We start from the raw sequence: 22,066 nt of genomic DNA on the forward strand, positions 1-22,066 counted from the left end.
TTATTAGTTGTACTTGGAGTAAATGTACTTAATTATAGTCCCTTGTAAAGCTTTGCAAACAGCCATTGTGTAAAGCTTCAGAGATTTATTTTGAGAACATCAGCGAACAAACATTATTATAAAGACCTAGAAACATATGAGACCGGGCAGGTATGAAACTGAGTAAGAGTTAAACATGTTATAAACAAATATCCTTTGAATGATTTTTTAGTCCATCATTCAAAGGTTTTAAGAGGCTCTAAGAGATGGAGGTTCACCTTCCAGCAAGACAAAAACACTAAACAAACAGCAAAACTCCAGCCTATGAATGTTCAAAGCTGTAATACCCACAACACTTTGCAGCAGAATGTGCTTCTACCAGATATCAATTTGGAGAGGCTGAATTTATTTTCTGGTTTTTGCTCCTAAACAACGACAAAAAATGTCCAAACCATGTATAATTTTTGTTTAGCTAGTGTATCACATACAGTCCCAACCAGACGGAGCGAAAATATTGGTTCCAAAGCGACAAAACGTGAAAAAGTTCACTAGTCACGAATACTTTGTAAGACACTTTATGTTCCCCTGCAGAATTTTGCAGCACTGATTGAGTAATTTCTGTTGTAATGAGTCTAGGGCACACTAACAAAGAAACTCCAAGCCTTGCAGATCATTTGTACAACAACTGTCACAATAAATAGGAGCTGAAGATAAATTTCCCTCAGTCGGCTGGAAGGGAATATACAGGCTTGCATCAACAAATATTTTTCAGGAGATGATTTATGTGGGCCACATTGTTCATACTCCTTGGTGATGAATGAGGTGTATGCGTATATGATTTGATTACATTATTTTTATATATATATCAACCCTATAAATACCTTATAAAAATGAGGCTTTCAAGTCACTGTTGATATGCATCAATAAAGCCTCAACAAAATGCTTTAAGTTAACAATTAATTGTTTTCCTGTCCGGCTTTTATCAAACAGTTTGTCTTCTTAGCATTTATGTTCTCAGTAACTCGTAACAATTCCCCTTTTCACTCTATTTAACACGTTTTAGACCTCTTTGCTTCTGCTCTCTGACCACCTCTCCTCCCTTCCATCCCTGTCTCCCATCCCTCCAGCCGTCCCACAAAGCACACACACACACACACACACACACACACGCGCGCGCACACACAGCTACCCTGGCTCCAATTATCTTCAAACACTTCTCTGGCACACGACCTTCGCAACATCCCCTCCTGATTGCACACAAATGTTATCCCAACCAAATTAGATTAATTAAAAATATTTGAATAGCCACAGGAATGTTAAGCCCATAATTCAGGCCTGGGGTGAAGTATATGTAAGTTGTATGCGCAGCCAGAACACACGCACTTATAGAGAAGCAAATTTACAGTCACTGATTTCTTTCTATTTTCTATTTTCCCCCCGTTGTGTGACAAAGGACTGTGAGCCCCGAGAGAGCAGACTGAGTCTGAGTTTACATTTCTGAAATTATCAAAACGGATATTTGGACCAGAGGCTGTTTATACCACAGTCTTTGCTTATATTCACATCAAACATGTACATCTAGCAGATCAAACAGCAAGCTGTTCTTTCGGATAGCTCAGGCGTGTCCCCTCAAGGAGAACGCCAGGATGAAAACAGGAATAAAACCAAAACTTAAGCCATTAATCTTTTTATTTTATTTTTTCCTTTCTTGTATCCTTCCTCTTTTCCTTTTTCTCTCAGGTGAGTTCTGGCAAAGTGTGAGGGATTCAGCCACAACTGTGGATCTGTCCTACCTCCAGGCACAGAGACACAGATTCAGACGAGACTCGGACAGTGAAGCGGTCAATGCCATTGCCTCCCTGTCAATGGGGTCCCTCACATCAGAGAGGTAAAACAAACAAACAAAAAAAAAAACATTGTAATTATTGTCAGCTTAGCCACGTTTGAGTTTTATCCCCACTCAAAACTCAAAATTGGATCCAATCTGTGAGGAAGAACTGGGAAACAAGCTGTACTTTCTAACATATCGAGATAAGTCTGGTTTATTGGACAGTGAGACACCAAGAGAGAACAAGATGTTCTGCAGGTAACAGGAAGACTGAACACCCTGTTTTATTCTTTTGAGCTTTCAATGTTTGTTGGTAATGAAGCTTGTTGCTTTTGTAAATGTCACAGCTCCAATTCTCGATGGAAAAAGGCCAACCTTTTAGTAATGCTAGCCACACTAATTACTGGTTTAAGATGCTAATGACAGCTTAAAATGTCAACTCTGTAAACAGGTTCTCTTTGTGTTAAAAGAGTGAAATTCTGCTTCAGTGTCCGCTCTCTGACACAAAGTGTGATGCTGTTTTTTTCTAGAATTATAAATTATCTATGATTGTTCACTGCAGAGAAAGAAATAAGGCATTCAATATATACTTTTCAGCCTATCTTCCTAAGTGTTGTGTTTTGTTTTACATCAGAAATGGTAAAATTCCAATGAGTTCATCTCTAATTATCTACAACCTAAACGTAACAGTATTGCATTTTATGTCTAACATCTTTCTCTTTCTTTTTTAAAGGAAACCGCTTGAAAGAATGTGAAGAACATAAAAGACCCATCTGAGGAAAGAGCGACCCAATTAAAGCTTTCAACTCAGACTCAGTGGAAACATGCGCACACACACACACACACACACACACACACACACTTATATATACATGCATTTGGATCATCACTGGAACATACAAACCTGCATTACTACTGGCTGCAGCACAGCCACTGGCTCAGACACTCCCTATGGAAGAGTCTTCATCTCGTGCCACATTCATATCCCCAAAAGATTTTTTCCTGAAAGCAACGTTGATCACTGAAGTAAAAAAAAACAACTTAAAATATGTCCAAAGACTGAATAATGAAGACCTGGTGCAACAGGATGTAGCAGGAGCAGAGATGAGAATTTGTTACTGATTGTGCCGAAACCTGCACAGACCACTGAGGGTTTTTTTTTTTTTTCTTTTTTTAGCAAATGTTACGTTGGCGTGGATTAGGACGGCAGGTGAAAGGTGATGTTTTTTGTTTTGTTTTTCTGCACTTGACAAACATCGAATGAAGGAGAAGATGGGTTTATTCTGATCGTCTTGCACTGTGATCGTTCTGTGACCGGACAGGAAGCAACGTGAAGCGTGACGACAATCAAACATTTTCGTTTGTTCGAGTTTCTACTTCATTTGAATATTCATTTTTTTTTTTCGACATATGGCACACATTTCTGTGGATGTCAGCATGAGATTTTCTTAAAGAGATCCAGAGTGAAGCTACAGTGGAATCTGAGATACATATGTTTCATATTGTTTTCTGTGTCCACATATTTTCTTAAATCTCTTTTTTCTTTCTTTCTTTCTTTCTTCCTTGGCCTGTCAGCCGAGCACATGCAGCAGGAGTTTAAATAGCTGCAGTTATAGTTATCACCCTCTGACAGATAAAAGAAGACACATCATTCTTTTATAAAGTACATCTTAAATACGTAGAAATACCATCGTATTGGTGCGATTAGTCACAGTTTAGAGCTAATACCTTAAGCAGCTGGGGTGTTGATATTATGAAAGACAGATATGGATTTGAACAAAGCTCCGGCTCATTGTGATCACTTTCTAAAGATTGTATACAGACGAAACCAAAGACGCCCTGTATAAAAAGAGACATATTTTCTCTTCATCTGACATTTAACTTTTCCTGTTTCGGGTTAGTTAATGTTCCTAAAGTTATCTGTGTTTGTTCTTTGCCTGACTAATGACTGAGGTCCACTTTGACCGCGTCTGGTATTTCTTTCTTTCTTTTTTTTTTTTTTTTTTTGAAATTCAGAAGTTTACATACGCTGTAAACTGAGATTGAGACGCTCTCACATGATTTGGGAAAGCCGAGGTGATGACGTCACAAGCTTCTGACTGGTTAAGGCGCAGTATGTGAGTGAAGACCTGTGGATGTCGTGTTTGATCGCTCAAACGCGCCGCTTCTTTGTGTGACTTCATGGGAAAATCATCAGATGGAGAACTGAGGGCAGTCCTGGTCTGGTTCATCGTCGGGTACTGCTGGAGGGACCGGTGCGCTTCACAGAACAGACGGGATCATGCAGAGAGATGATCACGTCGAAATATTAAAGCAAGGCATCAGAGACAACAGTGAAACTGGGCCTCAAATGGATCTTTTGAATGGAAAATTTTGTTTGGTGACGACAAAATGAATGTTTTGTACGAGCCAACGCAAAGCGCAAATGAAAAAACTTTATACTTGTAAGTGAGCAAGGCAGTTTACAAACGTGACTTGGACAAATGCCCAGCAAGCTGTTGTGAGAAGCTTGTGTAAGGAGACCCACAAAGTCTGGCCCCGCGTTTACAGGGAATGCTACCAAATACCAAGGAAGTGCATGTAAACTTCTGAATTTGAGAGTAATAAAAAAATCATCTTTTTACATGATTATTTCTCACATGTTGCTAATAGAATGATTTTAGTAATTCTCAGTGACCTCAATTGGCAATATTTAGTCTTATTAAATGTCTAAAAGTGAGAAAAGGTTTGTCTTTTTACACTGTATGTAAATATATGGCTTCAACTCTGTGCAAAAAGAAAGCCACGTTTTGGTATTTTGAATGATTGTTACGCCCAAGGCCTTTAAGACAGCTCCACGCAGAGACAAAGTGCACTTACACCTCCCTCAGAGATCTCAGCTTTGATGTTGTGAACTTTGAAAAGTGGACCAGTGTTTCTTTCCCTGTGGAGAATCATTCCTGCTGTGTCTTTTTCTGACTATTTGATATTTTTAATATGGACAATACGATGCGTGTTTCACATGTGTAATTTTCTGTTTACTGTCACTTATCGGCCAAACGAAGGGCCGGCTAAGACGGAGCAACAAAACCCAACGCAGTTGATTGTATAATCGATGATGTGCGTACAGTGCGATTGGACAGAGGTTAACCACAACCACAGTTTATGAGAAAAATGTGCTGTCCATAGATTGGCATGTCCCAAAAAAAAAAAAGAACTTCAAAGCCTCTGTGAATGTTTCTTTTCTCTTTCCAAACAGTCAAAAAGCATCAAAAGCACAGATACATAAACAAATCCATTTGACATTACGTGTATTTATGCTTTCAGATTTGGCGTCTTTGAAGTGCTCTCTGCGTGTCCAATGCAGTTAAGACGGTGCTAAAAAACCAGTGTGTTTGTTTTTTCTTCCCCTCTTTGGCTCATTCCTGTGTGACATTGAACATGCAGCTCAGCACCTGTCCACTGCTTGTCGGTGCAACAAAAACCTGTAAACCGCGTGACGGACGGAGCGGCCCGCGTCCGGCATCTCTGCTCCTCGAAACGGCTTCCAGCGGAAAGAACCTTGACGTGTCTTATCCTTTTAGTCTTAACGAATAGAACGTTTGTATTTTGTATTTGAGCTCAGATATAAAGCCTTAAGACCAAATTATTAGATGATACTGACCAACCTGTGAAGGTGACCTGAACCATGTGGAGCTTAAACGAAACTGGGGGGGCAAGTCCAGTTTACTGATAACTGACTGACTTTTTTGTACAGTGTAAATAGTGCCTTACTTTACTCCCCTCTGACCCGTTTTTCTGCTTTTTGACTTTTTTATTTTGTTTTCCATTTTTAATAAACATAACTTATACACATTTGAATGATTGTTTTATTTCCTCTAAGTCTTTGTTATGTTCCAGTCATAGACACAACAGCGACATGTACAGCAGGGTGATGTGTTTCAGGCTTTTTTCAGTCATTTACAATTAATGGAAAACCGCAATTAAAATTTCCTTGAAAATTCAAATATTCTATAAGGGGTACAGAAATGTTATGTTCAGAGTTACACAACGCCTCGCCGGTCACACAGAGTGACCTTGACCATCCAGCGTTACATTGATGGTTTACGCAAAAAGAGCCCCAACCAAGTTGACATTTCTGTTTCTCAGAAATATTTTCAATAATTCCTATAATGAGTCTATATGACCTACAAGTTGGGAAATTTGAACGGAAACAATGACATTTTGATGATATTCTAATTTCTAAGATGCACCAGTATTTGATTTATTCTATTTTTTTCTTGACCAGCGCAAAGTAACGGGTGACACGAATGCAGTACATTGATACAGCGCTGAGTAAAACTTTATTGTTCACAAGACAAATGATGAAAAGCAAATGAAAAAAAAAAAAAAAACAGTACAAAAGGAACATGATCAAAAGCAATCGGGCCCACAGTTACAAATGTATCCGCTCTACTCTGCGTGTAATCACACCATCAACACTTTGGCACACTTTCTGAGAGGTTTTGCTGGTGCATTATTTTTTAATTAAGCTTTGCAGAGATATTTCAAAGCTGCAACACTCTCTAAAGACAGACAGTCTGCTAATAAAACAAACAATTAGCTGAACTGTGATCAGTGGTTTGAAACGGAATAAAGCGGTAAGCAGGGCTTAAGTGAAACAGCGTGTACGCACACCAAAACAAGATATGTTTAAAGAAAAATAACCAGGGGAGCGATCCAGTCTCTGCAGCAAACCCAAAAAGAAGGATCTGCACCAGATTCCCGCCTTTTAGAGCCAGAGCGATTAGCTTATTAGCATTTTAGCTGTAAACATAAATTGGCTGTGACCGCCCTCTAACCATCACTGTGCCATTATCATTAGTCATCCTAATGTCTGTCAGGCTGTGAGTCATCCGAAGAGAGAAGAGTCAAAGGGGGGGAGGATGGGATGACGGTTATCATGGCGGTGTCATCGAAGGCGCTCCATCCAGCAGCCATTTTGTTTTCATTGTCACCTCAGGCCAGCTGTTTTTTTGTTTGTTTTTTTTTTCTTGTGTTTTCTTTCCTTTTCATTATTTCCTGTCTTTTATTCTAATTATTTCAAATGTCCTGCAGTTCACCGTCACGTCTCCACAAAGAGGCCCAGAGGCACTTGCTGAAGCAACCGCCGCTGAGTTCTGCCGCCTCGAGTCGAGCAGAAGTCCAGGAAAAAAAAAAAAAGAGAGAAAGGAACCACACGAGGATGGGAAGAAAAACAGGAGAAAATCTTTTGAAAGTTTCGAGTGAATCTTCCTTGGAGTTTAGGGAATTCCAGGTTGTGGAGATTTCTGCAGAGAGTAGAGAGACAGGCGGTTAGATTGCGCGCCAAAGAGTTAAAAGATAATTACTAGGGCCGTGGAATATGTGCACGAACGTTTGTGGAGACTTCAACGAAACATTTCATCTGCAGCTCGCTCTCCACTTAAAAATGTGCTATTTAATGTCTCTTGAATGACTTGAAGCAACACAAGACGAGAGAGCACAAATTAGATTTAGCGAAAATGTGACTTTTTTCTTTTGCAACACAATACAGGGTTTTATTTTTATTATTATTTTATTTGTGCCTTTTAGTTCTACATTCTGAGGTGTCTGACAGAGCCTAATTCATTCGGGGCCTCAGTCCATGTGGCGTTTTGTTGCCAACGTGTCTGATGTCCTTGCTGCTTTCTGGCCACCACACACACACACACACACACACGCACACACACACACACACACTCGCAGACAACACAAAACCCTCCCACCTGCATCCAGCTCTTAGTTTGAATCCCTAAAAATAAAGATGACTATCAGAACCCACGAGTTTCTGGACGTGGGTTTTTAAAAGAAACTGCAGATGAGCCGCAGAGGCCCTTACATCTGGTCCCAGATCGGCCGGGAGCGGAGGCCAGAGATCTGATATGTACAGAAGTGCATCCAACTGCAGATCACTCCAAAACGTATAAAACACACACACACACACACACACACATGGGCGCAGCGGAGCCAGGAGTCTCAGCAGAGGAAGGAGCAGTTAGAAGCTTTGTGATTATTGTATAAACAATAGAGAGAGTTTTGTTTTCTTCCACTCCGACAGAACAATCCTCCCAGAATTGAAGTCTCACGCAGAGCCAAACATCCACATGTCCCAAAATGGTGCTCATTAAAACACGGCAAACTGCGGCTGGAAGTGTGTGCATGCTTCTGTTGCTGCGTAAAATATGGAGGACGCTGTTTTGTGTTATATGCAGATCAAATCTAACAAAAACACGATGTGGATAAAAGCAACTTTGTAATTTGCTGGTTTGAAGCCTTGAGCTGAATGCATGTTCAATTTAAAGTGACTCACACCGAAGGCTGTGTATTCAAACCAATAATCTGTAGTTTTCAGAGACAACAAAAACAACAACAAAATCGACACATCAAAACCACCTCTAAAATTTACATAAATTAAACTGTGAGGTTAATCTTTAAATGTGCATATATAAAGTTCAGTTTCTCAGATTCTACTACTTAAAGGCATGAATTTAAGCAAAATGTACAATTTATTGTCACTTTAGGAACTACTAGCATAATTTTTCCCAAATTCCAAGAGAAAATGTCAATCAAAATGAGAAAAGTGTGTTGCGGTCGTCATCTTGACCCGCTCCACGTCACGACTTGTGGCTTCAGCTCATCAGCGCCTTGTGGAGCAACCTGACGTGTGCTTGTGTTGACGCTGAGAAGGAGCAGCCGTCATTATCCGATTATTTATCATCGTCGGGAGAAACGTTATGACGATGAGCTCAAACTGTCAGGAAGGGTCCAATGCCTCCTTTTGCTGTTTGAATATTTTTGTTTTCCTCACTGTCAGCTCCAGGAAAGCATCAGGAAGTGAAAGCAGATATTAACTGTTGTTTAGCTTCACAACTGCTCTACTTAATGTAATGAACATTTACATACATCACTTAAATTCCTGGGATGATTTTCATTTGTGGAGCTCTGTCTCTATAGCTGGTGACTAATTTGTTCCCATTATAGTTTGACTCCATTATATATTTTTTTAAACCAATTTATTTTTGCTATTAAATTTGCAATAAATGCAACCAATATTGTAATCAAATCCCCTGCCTCATGCTGTCAACAACGTACAGGTGCTGATTTCAGACGAAAAAAATGTAAAATACAATTGCAGCAATCTCATATTTTTTCCAAACCCCAAAAAGTGTAAACTATTTTTAAGACCAATAGATTTTTTTTTCTATTCCCTCCTTTTAAGGCCTTTTCTTTCTGGAGCTGCAGGTGAAGCTCGGTCACCTGCAGCTCTAGTTTCCACAGAGGAGGTGATGATGACATGCAGAGCTGGTAGGAACCGTCAAGGTGCGTTCAAGGACACCAGCTTTCAGCCGTGCTCTCTCAGTTGAATGAGTCCCGGCGTGTGTGTGTGTGTGTCTGTCTGTCTGCTGCGGAGTCCGCAGAGGGATTAATAAAGCAGCTCAGAGTGGAGCACCTGCAGCGAGCACATGGCCGCCAGCTGCACGTGTGCGTCTGGACAGCGTTAAAGGTCGACGTCGCATGAAGAAGTTGCGACTCGCTGCTTTCTTGCTATGAAATGCGTTCTGTGCGGGTTTGCGTTTGATGCCTTGCCCCGTGTGCACCTGCTTGAAAAGCGTCACCTTGGGGTGTCACTGAGCGGCAGAGGCCCAGATTTCTGCGCTGATTTCATTGAAATGCTGCCATGTATTTTGATTTTTTTTTTTTTTTTTTTTTACTGCTTCTCCTTTCTGCAACTCCTTTAAATCAAAAGAAACATGGAAGATAGGAGGGACACACACACACACAAAATATACAAATACACTTGTGTATTCTTTTTTTTTACCTGTATGCACACAATCATTCCTGCAACGCCAATTAAACCTCCAAGCACAGCCACACACACACACACACACACACACACACACACACACGCACGCACACGCACACACACACACACACACACACACACGCTAGCAGGCACAGCCTGACCCTCACCCTGGTGCACACACCTTCCCTAATACCTCACAACTGGTTCCAATCTAAAGGTTCCTGCTTGTCTGGGCCCCGGCGAGGCCTGATTGCTCGATACAAGATCCTCAGGAAAGAGGGCAAGGCTGCAGGGGGAGAGGGACTGATGTGCCTGTGCTCTTTCTTTTCTTTTTTCCCTTTTCACTCTCCCTTTCTTCTTTCATGCTGTACCTGTACAGGAATCTGGTGTCTGTTAGAAGTGGTTGGAAAAAAAACAAAAAAAAAACCAACAGAAAAACAGACCCTGGAGATTTTGGAAGGAAAACATTTGTCAAACAACCGGAGCCCCAGAGGTTAGATTAAGATGCAGATAATCGTTAATTTTTTTTTTTTTTTTTTTAAGATCATAAACAGAAAACAAAAAGGCTTTTCTGCTGCCTTGGATTCTTGCTACTGCACCAGGTGTTACTGTTTGTAGGGGGGTGAGATAAACTTAGTAAAGTTTATCTCTTTTATAAAAGAGATTTGTCTTTATTATGTTCAGTTAGAAATGTATCTTTTTTCATTTGTAAAAGGAATTATTCTGCAGCAATGGAAACACACATGATGTACTTATTTTTTAAATATATTGTTAAATTGCAAATCGCTGCACGTGGCATGAAAATGACATCTAATGGGATTGTTGGGTTTTTTTATTTACGTTTCCATTTGCTTGTTCTAGTTGGTGTTTGAAAAAAATGTGACCAAATTTTCAAAATGTTTAATTTAATCCATCAAACAGGTTTTTTTATTAACCTGATTCATTTTAATTGAGAACAAATTAGTGACAACAGCTTTACTGTTTCCATTTGCAAGTTTTTGCAAATTCTCTTTTTTTTGCAATATTATCTCAACGAGACCATTAAAAATCTAAATAAAATCCCAATTAAGAATTTAATATATTAGTTTCTCTTGCAAAATGTTTTGGAGACAAAACTTTGCGAAACATTTTTAATTGCTCTGATTTATTTTGAACTTAAAATGCCACATGTTCAGAGAAAGATCACTTTTATATTATGCTGTTAGTTTTCGTTTTTTTTTTTTTTCTTTGAGAAATACGCTTTTTTGGCTTGGACATGCACTAAAATTAAAATGTTTGAAATCTTCAGTCAGGCAAATCAATCACATTTTCTCCTGTTTTTCCAAATGCAGTGTCTTTTGTAGCACATTTGGTAAATGCATGAATGTACGCTAAATTAGCCTTCTCTTAAACGAAAGACATCTTCATTTCAACACTGTATTCATTTGTTTTTGGTTAATTGTATGTTATTTGGTTATTAAATATTTAGCAGGCTGAAAGGCTCTAAAAAAAAAAAAAGACTTTTTTGGCGTGTGTGAGGAAGAGTGTCCTCAGTAAACAATTGCGGATGCACGTTTTAAAACCCTGCCCTGTCTGTGACTGCTTGTCTGTCTGTGGGTACTGCTCTTACCTGAGAAGCCGCAGTGTTGTGACTCGCTGCTCTGGACTAAACTCAGGGACAGACGAGGAAGAGAAGAGGGAGCAGCAGAGGTGGAGTTGGAGGGAGGGAAGGTGGTGGCAGCAACATATATTTAGCTGATAAGTGAAACATTATGCAGCGTAGAAGAAAAAAAATAATAATTGTACGCAAAGGTTTTAGGTAAAAAGGTTAAGAGCAGACCATGCAGAAAAACAGAAGGTTCAGAGGGTCAGAGGTCAAACACAGACAGAGGGCTTGGGGAGGGAGGGAGGTGGAGGTGTGGACACGAGAGGGTGTATGAGATGAGTTTAGAGGGGTCCTAGTGGCTGGTGGACATGGCCCAGGCCCCCTCCATTCTCCAAACGGAGAAGGCGTAGCTGAGTCTCTCGTGGGCCAGGTAGTTGCAGCTGGCCAGCTTGGCGTCCATCTCATCGCTCTGCAGCACCTGGTACAGGAAGTCGATGTAGCGTGAGGCCAGCTTCAGGATCTGGATCTTGCTCAGCTTGTCTGAGGGTAGCGTCGGAATGATCTTGCGTAGGGAGGCGAAGGCGTCGTTCAGGGACTGGGTGCGCTGGCGCTCTCGCACGTTGGCGATCACCCTCTGGGAGTGGAGCTCCTCGAAGGGCGGCTCTGGCCTCGGCCCCAGAGACGTGGGCGCCAACGACACGATGGTTGAGGGGAGAGCGGAGGACGGACAGGAGGCTGTTGGTGCTGCCGGTGCTGCTCTCCTCCGTCTGACTGAGGCTGTCCTTCTTTGGGTAGGGGGAGCGCTTTCGGTTTGCCTGTTGGAGGGTCTTCTTCGATGCCCTCTCCAACTCCTCTTCACTGGCCCCCAGCCCTCCTTCAGGGGAGTTGGTGCAGGACACCTCTTCTCTCATCGCGGTGTCCAACCTCCGCTTCGCCGAGCGGTTTAGGTATGGCTCGTTTTCACGCTCTGCCGACACTCTCAACAGGTCACGCTTTTCTCCTTCGTCCAACAAAATCACAGTTGCTGAAGCTCCATCAGACTGGGCCCCCCCCCCGGCTGTCCTGCGTCCTGCTTTACCTTATTAAATGTCACACTTTTACATTCCCTCCTTTTGCCGACCAGACAGAGCAACAAGAAGTCCTCTGACATGCAGGTCCACCTCCGCCTTTTTTATAGCCAAACGCTAACCCTCGGGCCTGCGGTCGCTCCTCATTGGCTTTGCAGACTTTTGGAGGGTGTGGCCTGGCCTGGAATAACCAGGAAAGCAGGAAGTACACATTAGTTGGGCGGGTGATGGAGAAAAGGGGGTAAGTGGCGCTCTCAGCCAATGAGGAGAACTGTGCCTAACGTTGCAAGGATGTCTGAGGTTTATAGGTTCCAGATTTGGGGCTGGACCTTCAGTTCGCCAGCATCCTCATGCTCAGACACTCCTTATATTCCTGACACATGCATGGTTTAGTCCTTAATGGTGATAATTATACAGTTCAATTGTCAGGCAGATCAGAAACATTCGCAAATTACACATTGTTGATGTGTTTGCATTTTGCTATTTAACATTTAGCAAATTCACACTGATATTTATTATTTTTGGTCGTGCTTGTGTGACCAGACTGCAAAAACAACCTGATGCACCCCCGATCAGGCAGTATAATAGCTATGTTGATGAAGAAGATTTACGGTATGAGGGAAAAAGACGCATCTCTTTTTTTTTTTTTTTGGTATTTTATTTTATTGCCATATCTTGCAATCATCTGAGCCAACACTGAATGACTTTGGGATGCGTCACGTTTCTCCAGAGTTTCATAAAATTTGGACTGAAACGCATCTCAGCAGAGGGGAAAGTGTGTGTTATGAAATATGTGAGAAATTTATGCTTATAAATGACAGCAACATAAAGATCTGCCAGTGCTCTCGTAACTCTGCTAGACTGATGTCTCTCAAACGCTTATTAACGGGTATTAATGACGGGTGTTTCAAAAGTGACACGGAGCAGATTTTGGGCCCTTCGTGTTACGTTCCTGCTCAGAAGTTGGAAGTTCTGGGGTCCATGTCTGACAAATAAACAGGAACGTCAGCTGAAGTTGGGATTTCATGCAAGTAAGCCACACAATGTAGCAACATTGCATTTGAAACCTACTGAGAGCCAAGTACAGAAAAAACTTTGGACCTTTTGCATCTCTTGAAATTTTTTGGACACAAACACTCTTGCAGGCAGAGTGGCCTCACAGCAGAAAGCTGTTTAATTTCACTATTATTATGTATTTTGTTACGTCTCTTGGTTAAAATGATCATTGAGAAAAGCGAGGTTGGATACATTAGTGGACGTTGATTTAATAGAGTTTCTGGTAAAAAATAAATAAATAAATAAATAAATGCTTTTAACTGTCTATTTCAAGAGTTTAAATATCTTAATATACCTTATAGGACACAATGGAAACTGCAGCCAATGCCGAAGCTAACATCCACAGTCTTCCTTATTTCCTCAGAATAAATGAAAGGTGCTTTTGGATTGGCTTCTTTTCAAATGCAAGCCAATACCTTGTTAAATACTGTGGTATTCTGCTTCCTAAGCTGCGTTTTTGTCTCAATTTATAGAAAAATCTGAAAATATTGAAATCCTTTAATGCATGGAGGCGAATTAGCATGGATCGCTTGCTGCTGTTTTCCCATCTTTAGGGTCACTAACTAGTGGTCTTTGACTTCTTCGGAGTATAGACTGCTAAAAATGTAACTTTGTAACACGCAGATATATAAAACATGTTTGTGCTGGTTCGGGTGCATCCATCCAGCTGTCAGCTTTACAACATCATGACTATTTAATTTTCAGAAAACCAGTGATGACTTGACATTTTTCTACTTCACAGAACCTCGCTTTATAATACACAAACTATCCCTCTAAGGTTGAGCTCGATGTAATTCCCAGGTCAAAAACTGGATTTGGATACATGAAATGTAGCATAAATAGTCTTTAGCTCTCGTTCCTGTTGTCATCATCTTCAGGGAACCGCCAGTTTTCTTTATTTTTTTTAATGCGCCTTCGTTTTGAGAAGTCTCTGCAAATGCAAACATCGACATTCTCAAAGTTATGATTTTGGTATATTTTCTCTACATCCTGGACTATTTCTTTGCTCTTATCTTTGCAAATAATTCCCATCAGTCTTGTGCAACAGGTTGAGAACCACGATGTCAGACAGCAGCAGCTTTAAGACGCGCAAATGAGAAAAACTCTGCTAAAGCCATCTAGCGTCTCTACGAACGCTCCTGATATAGGCTGTCCAACTCATCAGTTTCGCGTTAGGAAGTCAATGAAGGTCGGACCCTAAATAACCCCTGACCTCAGTGACCCCCCTTGAGAACTTCAGCCAGTAGAGGTAAGAGAGCATCTAATTGGGCCATCCACGCCTCGGGGGCTGGAGCCAGCACATGTTTCACTTCCACAGCCGCTGAAGCGTCTGTAGCCACTTAGGAGACGTTTTCCTCACGTTGCCAGTCGTGACCCAGCAGGTAGACCCTGCTGGGAAAATGACGTCAGGTTCTGTTTGTTCAATCTGGGCATTTGACTTAATTACTAAATGGTCCGTGAATCTGCCTTTGCATCCTTGTCAGTTTCCCCAGCAGCAACCATTTATACCCAACATGCGTCATGAGCAAAGTGACTCATCCCGATAGCTGGAGAACATGGTGTGGGGAGTTTCCTGCTGTTGAAATTCTGGACTTTTCGTCGAGAGCGCGATCTGTGGTGGCTTTTATGTCAAATCTATCTGTCTCCACAGGAACAACGCTGGTTTAAATTTACTTTTGAACAAGAAGACGTTGCGTAAGAAACTGGTGTTATTCACAAGCAAGTGGTACTTCTGTTGCGACTTTTTTTTCTTTCTTTCTTCCATGTCATCCTGTTGATGCTGCCTGAGCATTTGCAGACAAAAACCTGAGTGTGATTTCCACAAAGGGCAGGACGTTTTTGATGAGCCCTGTGATTGCACTGGTTCACATTTCATCCATATTGTGAAACTGAAGTCAGTGCCTGTTGGGTTTAATTGTCTCTCAAGTGAGAGAGACAGAGAGAAAGGGAGAGCAAAATATTTTTTTTTTAAAAAAAATCATCAAAGCAAGACCGTGCACAGAGACAGTGAGGCTTAATTCGTGGAACAGGTCACATCAACTGCAGTATTGAACGACATTAACACAGGGAGACACTGTTGCTGATTTCAGTCTCTGGAGTTGCTGCTTACCTTGAGCTAAAGTGTGGCTCTGTGCCACCGTGATGGAAAAAATGAGCTAACAACAGGAATGTTGTGGCTCAAAGAAGAATAGAAGAGCAGGAATGGAGAGAAGAGAAGAATAAGGAAGGGGGAAAGGAAAAAGAGAAGAAAAGGGAAGGGGTGGGAGTCTGGGGGTGGGGAGGGGGGGAAATGGTGCGGCTGTCCAAACAGAACCAGATGCAGGAGTGTGGAGGCTCGTTTGATCTCGATCCTCATAGGCTGATTGATGTTGCACATTTCATTTCCTTGTCAGAGTCTTGACATAATGTTTCACTAAACACTTAGGCCCCGCTCTCATCTCTGCTCCGTTTCCACGAGGGTTCGTAATTAACCCTTTCTGGAGAAAACATACATCACTGTACAGTACGCCGGCTTTTATGCGCACCAGGAATAGCTTGGATATCAAAACAGGCAGATGTATTGTCTATTTGCGTCTCAACACCAGATGGTTCTGACCTGACAGGAATAAAACACTGAAGAGAAGCCGTGCTTTAAACTTTGAAGTCCAAAGGCAAGGAGAAAGAACCCCCCCCGAAAGTTTCTTAAAATTTGTAATGCAGTCAACTCAATTTCCATCAAAGAACAAAAGCTCGAAGCCCTGCAATGACGTCTTCAGCTGGTAGGAGCGCAGCGGTGTGACCAATCGTAACTGGTGTGTTTGGATATCTGCGCCGGCCCAGCAAAGGGATCCAGTCACTGCGTTTCTCCTCACCTTCACCTCCGCCCTGTGAGTTTCTTCACCCTCCTGGGCTGCGAGTATTAATGTTTGTACACAGCACACTCTGCCCCCCCAAACACCCTCTTCTCCTATAATCACCCTTCAAGCCCGCCATCCAAGGAGGAGCTTATGGGGACACAAAAGACAAACATCTGGGACCTATTTCCCCTTGTGGAGAAACCCTTCCTGTGGGGTATCCACTTGGAAAGGTTTTAAAGGAGGAGCGGGGTGGGGAGAGAGGACTGCCTATGGGTGGAGGTGATGGGAGTCGGAGAGGAGGAGGAGATGGGATTGGGCAAAAGGTGTGGATGATAATTGAGTTACATGGAGGCCTGATTTGACTCTTAGGACAAAAAATAAACTGCAAAAAGTTCCCTTTCAAAAACAAGAAAAATGTGTAAAAAAACTAGGAATATATTTGTTTTTAAATAAGAAAAATTATCTCCCAACAAGATCAAGAAAATTTATCCGGTGAAATTTTCCAAAACAAGAAAAAATATCAAACCAAAACTAATGTATTTAGTTTTGTATAACAAGACCTTTTCCACTTGTGCGAATAAGACATATGAACGTAAATTAAGAAAATGTTACTTCACATTATTTCTGAAACCCACCATAAGCAGGTGAACCCAAAATAAAACCATATTCACAACAAGAGGGACGAACAATTTACACCTGGACATCAATTAGAGGCAAAAATAATGGAAAACCCAATCTTCAAAAAAAAAAAAAAAAAAAAACAGCCATTTTTTTGGCAATAACTTCATGTTTTTTTTTTTTCTTTGAGCCACAACATTCCTGTTTTTTGTGTGTAAAATAAGCCGTTTACAAAAGTCAAATTGTTAAGTCACACCCTGTCCCGTTACCTTGTAACCACCTAGCACCCCTAGCTGAGCCCGAGGTTTGGTCAGCTAGTTTACGGCTTTATGCGCTGTAAAATGACTGCCGATAAATACAGGTGTTTCTTTGTTGACTTACCATCCAGGAACTATTTGCTGAAATGTTTCGGGCTGTGCAAGAGGCTCCACTTCTGTTCATCAAACATGTATGGTTGCCTTATCGTTGGCCGGATTTTCACCTCCGTGAGGACGTTTTGAGACAGGGGGCGTGGCCAGCGTCAGCTTCTTCGGATTTAAAGTGACAAGAGGCCATAAAACAGCTCACTCTGAAAGAAGCCCAAACAGGCAGAACCGGGAAAATGTTGGACAAGATTACCCTGATACATGTATTGTGTTACAGTCAGGATGAACTGTTTTAGTCTTTTTGAAAGAAATAGCTGTTTGAGTTGAATTTATTTTATTCACATAATTTGAGTAGCACTGGTCTTCCCCTTATTAGCTGAACTAAAACGCTGAGCTCGACGTGTGAAATTGGACGGTAAGAAAAAGCTGAAGGGAAGCAACAATCCTGTCAGCGTCGAAGAACAACAGCGAACACAGGCTTTAAGGTGGTGAACTGGATTTTCATTTTACATCACTCTGTCACCATTAAGTCACTTCTTATTCAAAATTCATGAGCGTGTCACAACCAAATGCAAAGCAAAGAGCTTTTGAGTGGTGGTCCACACTTTATTTCCTTCATTGAAATAAAAACAATACAGCTACTTACAGCAATAACTTAGTCAACGTTGGAACCCAGCAAAGCCTCACAAAGGCATAAATCCTGGAGTACTTTCTATGAACAGAAAAAAAAAACAAAGCAGGAACACAAAGTTAATGCCAGCACGAGTTTTATCAATGACTGCATTCAGGACACATACACAACTACAGAAACACTGAGCCAGAAATACTTTTCCTGGAAAGAAAAGCAAATAGAGTGCTCAAAGTTAATGGCACCAATAGCTCTGTCAGGAACAGAAAACACACACATACATATAAACGTGGAAGGAAGAGGGAGGTGGTACTTTCGATTAGCAGGAAAAAAAAAATCTAGTTTTCAGAAGTAATTAATAGTTAATAGTTCAGGCCGGGATTGACGTAGAAACAGGGAGTCAGGGATACTTTCTATTGAAAGAGAAACAGAGAGAGTGCAGAAATTTAATGTCAGAAATACCTCATGAAGTGAGCCATACATACTTTTTTATGGTAAGAAAAACCAAGAAAGTAAACTTATATATCTAAAATAGTTCTATCTAAGACAAAGAGCTGAGATGTTTGCCTGAGAGAGACAAACATCTAGAGAATCTAGACCATAGACACCATATGGTCCCCCATCATCATCTCCTCTGTTGAGAATTGTATTAAAAAAGGGAAAGCCTGAGCATTGTCAACATTATGAGATTAATATAATTAATCCCATAATGTACTCAATATGGAAAAGTAAAACAAAGAAAACACACAAAGTCCATCCAGTAAAAGTCAGAGCTAAACACAGAAATACAACTGTTTTGTTGTACAGTGACTCTTGTGACCTCCGAGCTTCTCATTTCTATCTTATTCATAATAAAAGGTACAGTCGTGCTTTTAAAAAACACACCCCTCTCCTGCTGCGTGCGAGCCTCTGTTATTCTTATTCAACCCTTACGTATCCTCTCATATGAGAACATAATTTATCATAATATTTAGCGCCCGAGCTTCCTTTAAATATCCCTTCTTTCATGTGCAATTTAGCTAATATCCTGCTCTGGCACTGATTACGCCTTTCAAGTACAGGGGTCCGTCTGAGGCACATTACGAACAGTCCCAGCGGAGCTCCCAATGGAGCTGGGGATATGGCACAGTGCACGGCAGGTCGGGCTGGACGATGACGCGTACAGTTCTTATTATTTTGGACATGCAGGGATAAGAGAGGCTCAGCTGTTACAAGATATGACAGAAAAAACAAACAAGACAACAACGACAACACGAGCTGGGATCGTGAACTCCCGATGTGGCAAAAATCATCTGAGCAGCAAATGAAATTAAGCAACTATAGGCCCGTGAAAGAGACAGCGCCTTCGAAACCACGCTCGTTTATTTCTCTGTGAGAACGTGTGTCTGAAATGTTGCTGCAGTGTTACATCACATCGTGTCCATGTGTGCAAACAGCAGGACCCATGAACTCATTCTGAAAGTGATAATGTGACACAGAGGCGACCCGGCAAATGCAGAACACATTGCATTTCCATCAGATCTGCTGTGGAACCAACCGGGAAAGAAATACATTTTTAAAAAAAAGAGTTCATCTCATCTCAGTTAAAGTGTCACTCCAAGCAGCCGGGCTGAAACACACCCACTCAATCATATTTCCTAACCGTGATGGTTGTATGGTGATGCGAATGTGCTCTTATTTTCGAGGGCGCGTCAGATTTGATGAGCAGAATGATGGCGCCGAATGGACCCACTGTTCATCCAGTCTGACCGAGCGTGAGCTACTCACGCCCTCCACTTTCTTTCGGCTACGCTACAGCTGGTTCCCCACAGCAGAGCCTGCCATGAATACTAAGGCTAGTTAGCATAGCCAACAGATAAACGGGGTTTTTTTTTGTAACGGTAAGTTGCTTCTAGGTGATTAACACATTGAGCATGATAGATAACGCTAAGACCTTCCTCTTGGCTCTGATTGGTTGTTTTCGACAGGGAGCGGTGCATTTCTACAGAAGGAGCGAAATGAGATTGATTTTTTTTTCAAATTATCTGTGACATGATATACTGTTATGACATGGTGACGCTTTTATCTGTAAAGATATATATTGTTTATACTAGTTACATACTATATAGCTAAATGTGAATCAGAAAAGAATACCCATTGTAAGCTATATTTTAGTTGGTCTATCATAAAATTGTGATGGGGAGCATTAAGATTTGCGGTTGTAATGCGACAGTATAAAAAAAAGAGGTATGAATACTTTAGCAATTCTCTGCAGAGGGTCACTCAGAGAGTCATTCGATCAAGGTGGCGATCGGCTTGTGCAATCATGTGCAGAGCTTGCAAAGCTACAGGTGAGCAAATAACCCCCTGGATGCTGATACAAGACAGAGAGGGATGATGATGATGGCCCTGCTCTACATGGGAAGCACAGATGAAGCCCTGAGGCCTTTCAAACACTTAGTACCTGGATGTTGCCGGATAATTAAACACCTGTTTGGCCCTTAAGTGGAAAACCAAACACCACAAATCACGTTGAGGTTAATTTCCTCGGACGAGGGCCCTGTCCGCGAGTCAGCTGCTTCTAACTGTTAATTGCTCCCCTAATGGTCCTGGAAAAGGACCGTCAACCTGGGATCTCCAGCATTGGACGCTATCACGCAGCCAGTTCTGCCAGACGTTTACAGAGAGCCGCTGCCTGGGGGGGTTGGAGAGGAACGCCGCTTCCCTCCAACAGAGCTGTTGCATGAGAAACGTCAACAGAACCCGGCTTCAAAGGCGTCTGCCTTCACATTGAATCAGTATCCGCCTCCATTAGATTAGATGGCCCTCGCAGAGTTACATTGCGTTAACATTTCTGCATGGCTTCTCAAATCCATCGCTCTGGTTCTGGTTCCCCCTGTGAAGCCACTTCAAACACCCTCTGCCACGGCATCTCCTTTTGTGCTCTGAAACGGCAAGTATGTGTCTCTCTCTCTGTAAGATGTTTCAGATGGTCCCACAGGCACGGAGCGCATCGCACAAAGTAACACCAGCATAAAAAGAAACACAAGAAACAGGAGATCTAAAAGTGCATTAAAGCACGGGGATCTAAGGTGCAGTCGGCACACAGGTGGGGTGCAGAAAGGTCGTCACTGACTGCTGAGTGATAGACAGAGCGAGGGAAAGTCAAGTGGGGAAAAATACAAATAAATTAGAGGGGAAAAAGAGTCAGTGACAGTTAATTAGTGTGGAAACAGGGTGGATGTGGACTGGGAGGGGGTTCTGAAGCTCTGAGGACATATGTTTTAGTTTGTAAATAAAACAGTAAATTGCTCTGGATGTTGCTCAAATATCTGTGGGCCTTGTTCCACGCTTTGCGGAAGTTCCTCTGTAACCGTTCTGAGGCTGCCTTCTTTAAAATGCCAAAGCAGCTTCTTAAAGTCAGAAAGGCCATCTGGTTCTCGACCAATTCAAGATGTTTGCTCTTTTTTTTTTCCCCTCCTTCTCGTCATTCTTTTCTTTTTTTTTTAGATCAAATGATTTAGTTTGGTATCATCAGTAATGCTCTTGAAATATTGGAATGGAAAAGCTCGGGGATGAATGAATCACAGTTCGACTGTTGAAGTTGCTCAAAACAACTTTAGTGCAGTTATGAAAACCTCTATTGTTGGGTTGTTGTTGTTTTTCTTTTCAGTTTTATTTCTAGGTTTTTTCAATGAATTATTTATTTATTTTTTGTCACAGTTGGACTTGTGTCAAAGCTTAGTAGACATACAGTAAATGGCAGAGGCTGGGAATCAAAACCCGGACAGCCGACTTAGTCTTAATACATGGGACACCTGCAATACCCAGTGTTCCATGTCATGCAATACACGTACACCTTTTCATAAAGATGTGTAAAGAAGCCTTAAATCTTGTTTTCTGTTGTTGTTGTTTTCTTTTTGCGGTAGCATCGTTTCACACAGGAAAACAAATCAGCATTTAATTTGAGGACAGTTGATGTAGTCAGAACAAAATCCCAGAATTGGAAAACATCTATATTTTTATTTTATTTATTTGGCTCACAAAATCACAGGTGCAGCAATTATCAGCACTCTTTCTATCAACACTTCTTAAACCTCCTTTTGGCATAATCCTCTTCTCTTTGCCTGTAACATCTCTCCTCGTTTCTTTGCACAATCTGTCTGAATCGTTTGGAGTTCTAGGTCCTCGCTCATCCTCCGTTTTCTTCACGCTCACCCTGCAGGCCCTTTTGAAGGGTTTAAGTCTCAGAGCTCGGATTGTTACGAGTGCAGGTGATTTTGCATCTGGTGAACTGTTTCT

The 22,066-nt window shown here is 41.6% G+C and overlaps 1 protein-coding gene and 1 pseudogene across 3 annotated transcripts in view; one reads left to right on the plus strand and one right to left on the minus strand.

The window, feature by feature from the left end:
- LOC129352649 (histone deacetylase 7-like) overlaps positions 1-5,647 on the plus strand; it is a 46,112-nt gene extending 40,465 nt beyond the window's left edge. For all 3 annotated transcript variants that reach the window (XM_055021764.1, XM_055021754.1, XM_055021745.1), the window contains exons 25-26: positions 1,720-1,867; positions 2,541-5,647. In XM_055021764.1, the coding sequence (XP_054877739.1) occupies positions 1,720-1,867; positions 2,541-2,562 (170 nt within the window). In that variant the 3' untranslated portion in view covers positions 2,563-5,647. The remainder of the gene's footprint in view (positions 1-1,719; positions 1,868-2,540) is intronic.
- Positions 5,648-6,102: 455 nt separating this feature from the next.
- LOC129352757 (twist-related protein 2-like) lies at positions 6,103-12,354 on the minus strand (annotated as a pseudogene).
- Between the last annotated feature and the right edge of the window lie 9,712 nt (positions 12,355-22,066).

The sequence above is a fragment of the Poeciliopsis prolifica genome, unplaced genomic scaffold (assembly GCF_027474105.1).
Source record: "Poeciliopsis prolifica strain line A6 unplaced genomic scaffold, Auburn_PproV2 SCAFFOLD003, whole genome shotgun sequence".
NCBI classification, from domain to species: domain Eukaryota; kingdom Metazoa; phylum Chordata; class Actinopteri; order Cyprinodontiformes; family Poeciliidae; genus Poeciliopsis; species Poeciliopsis prolifica.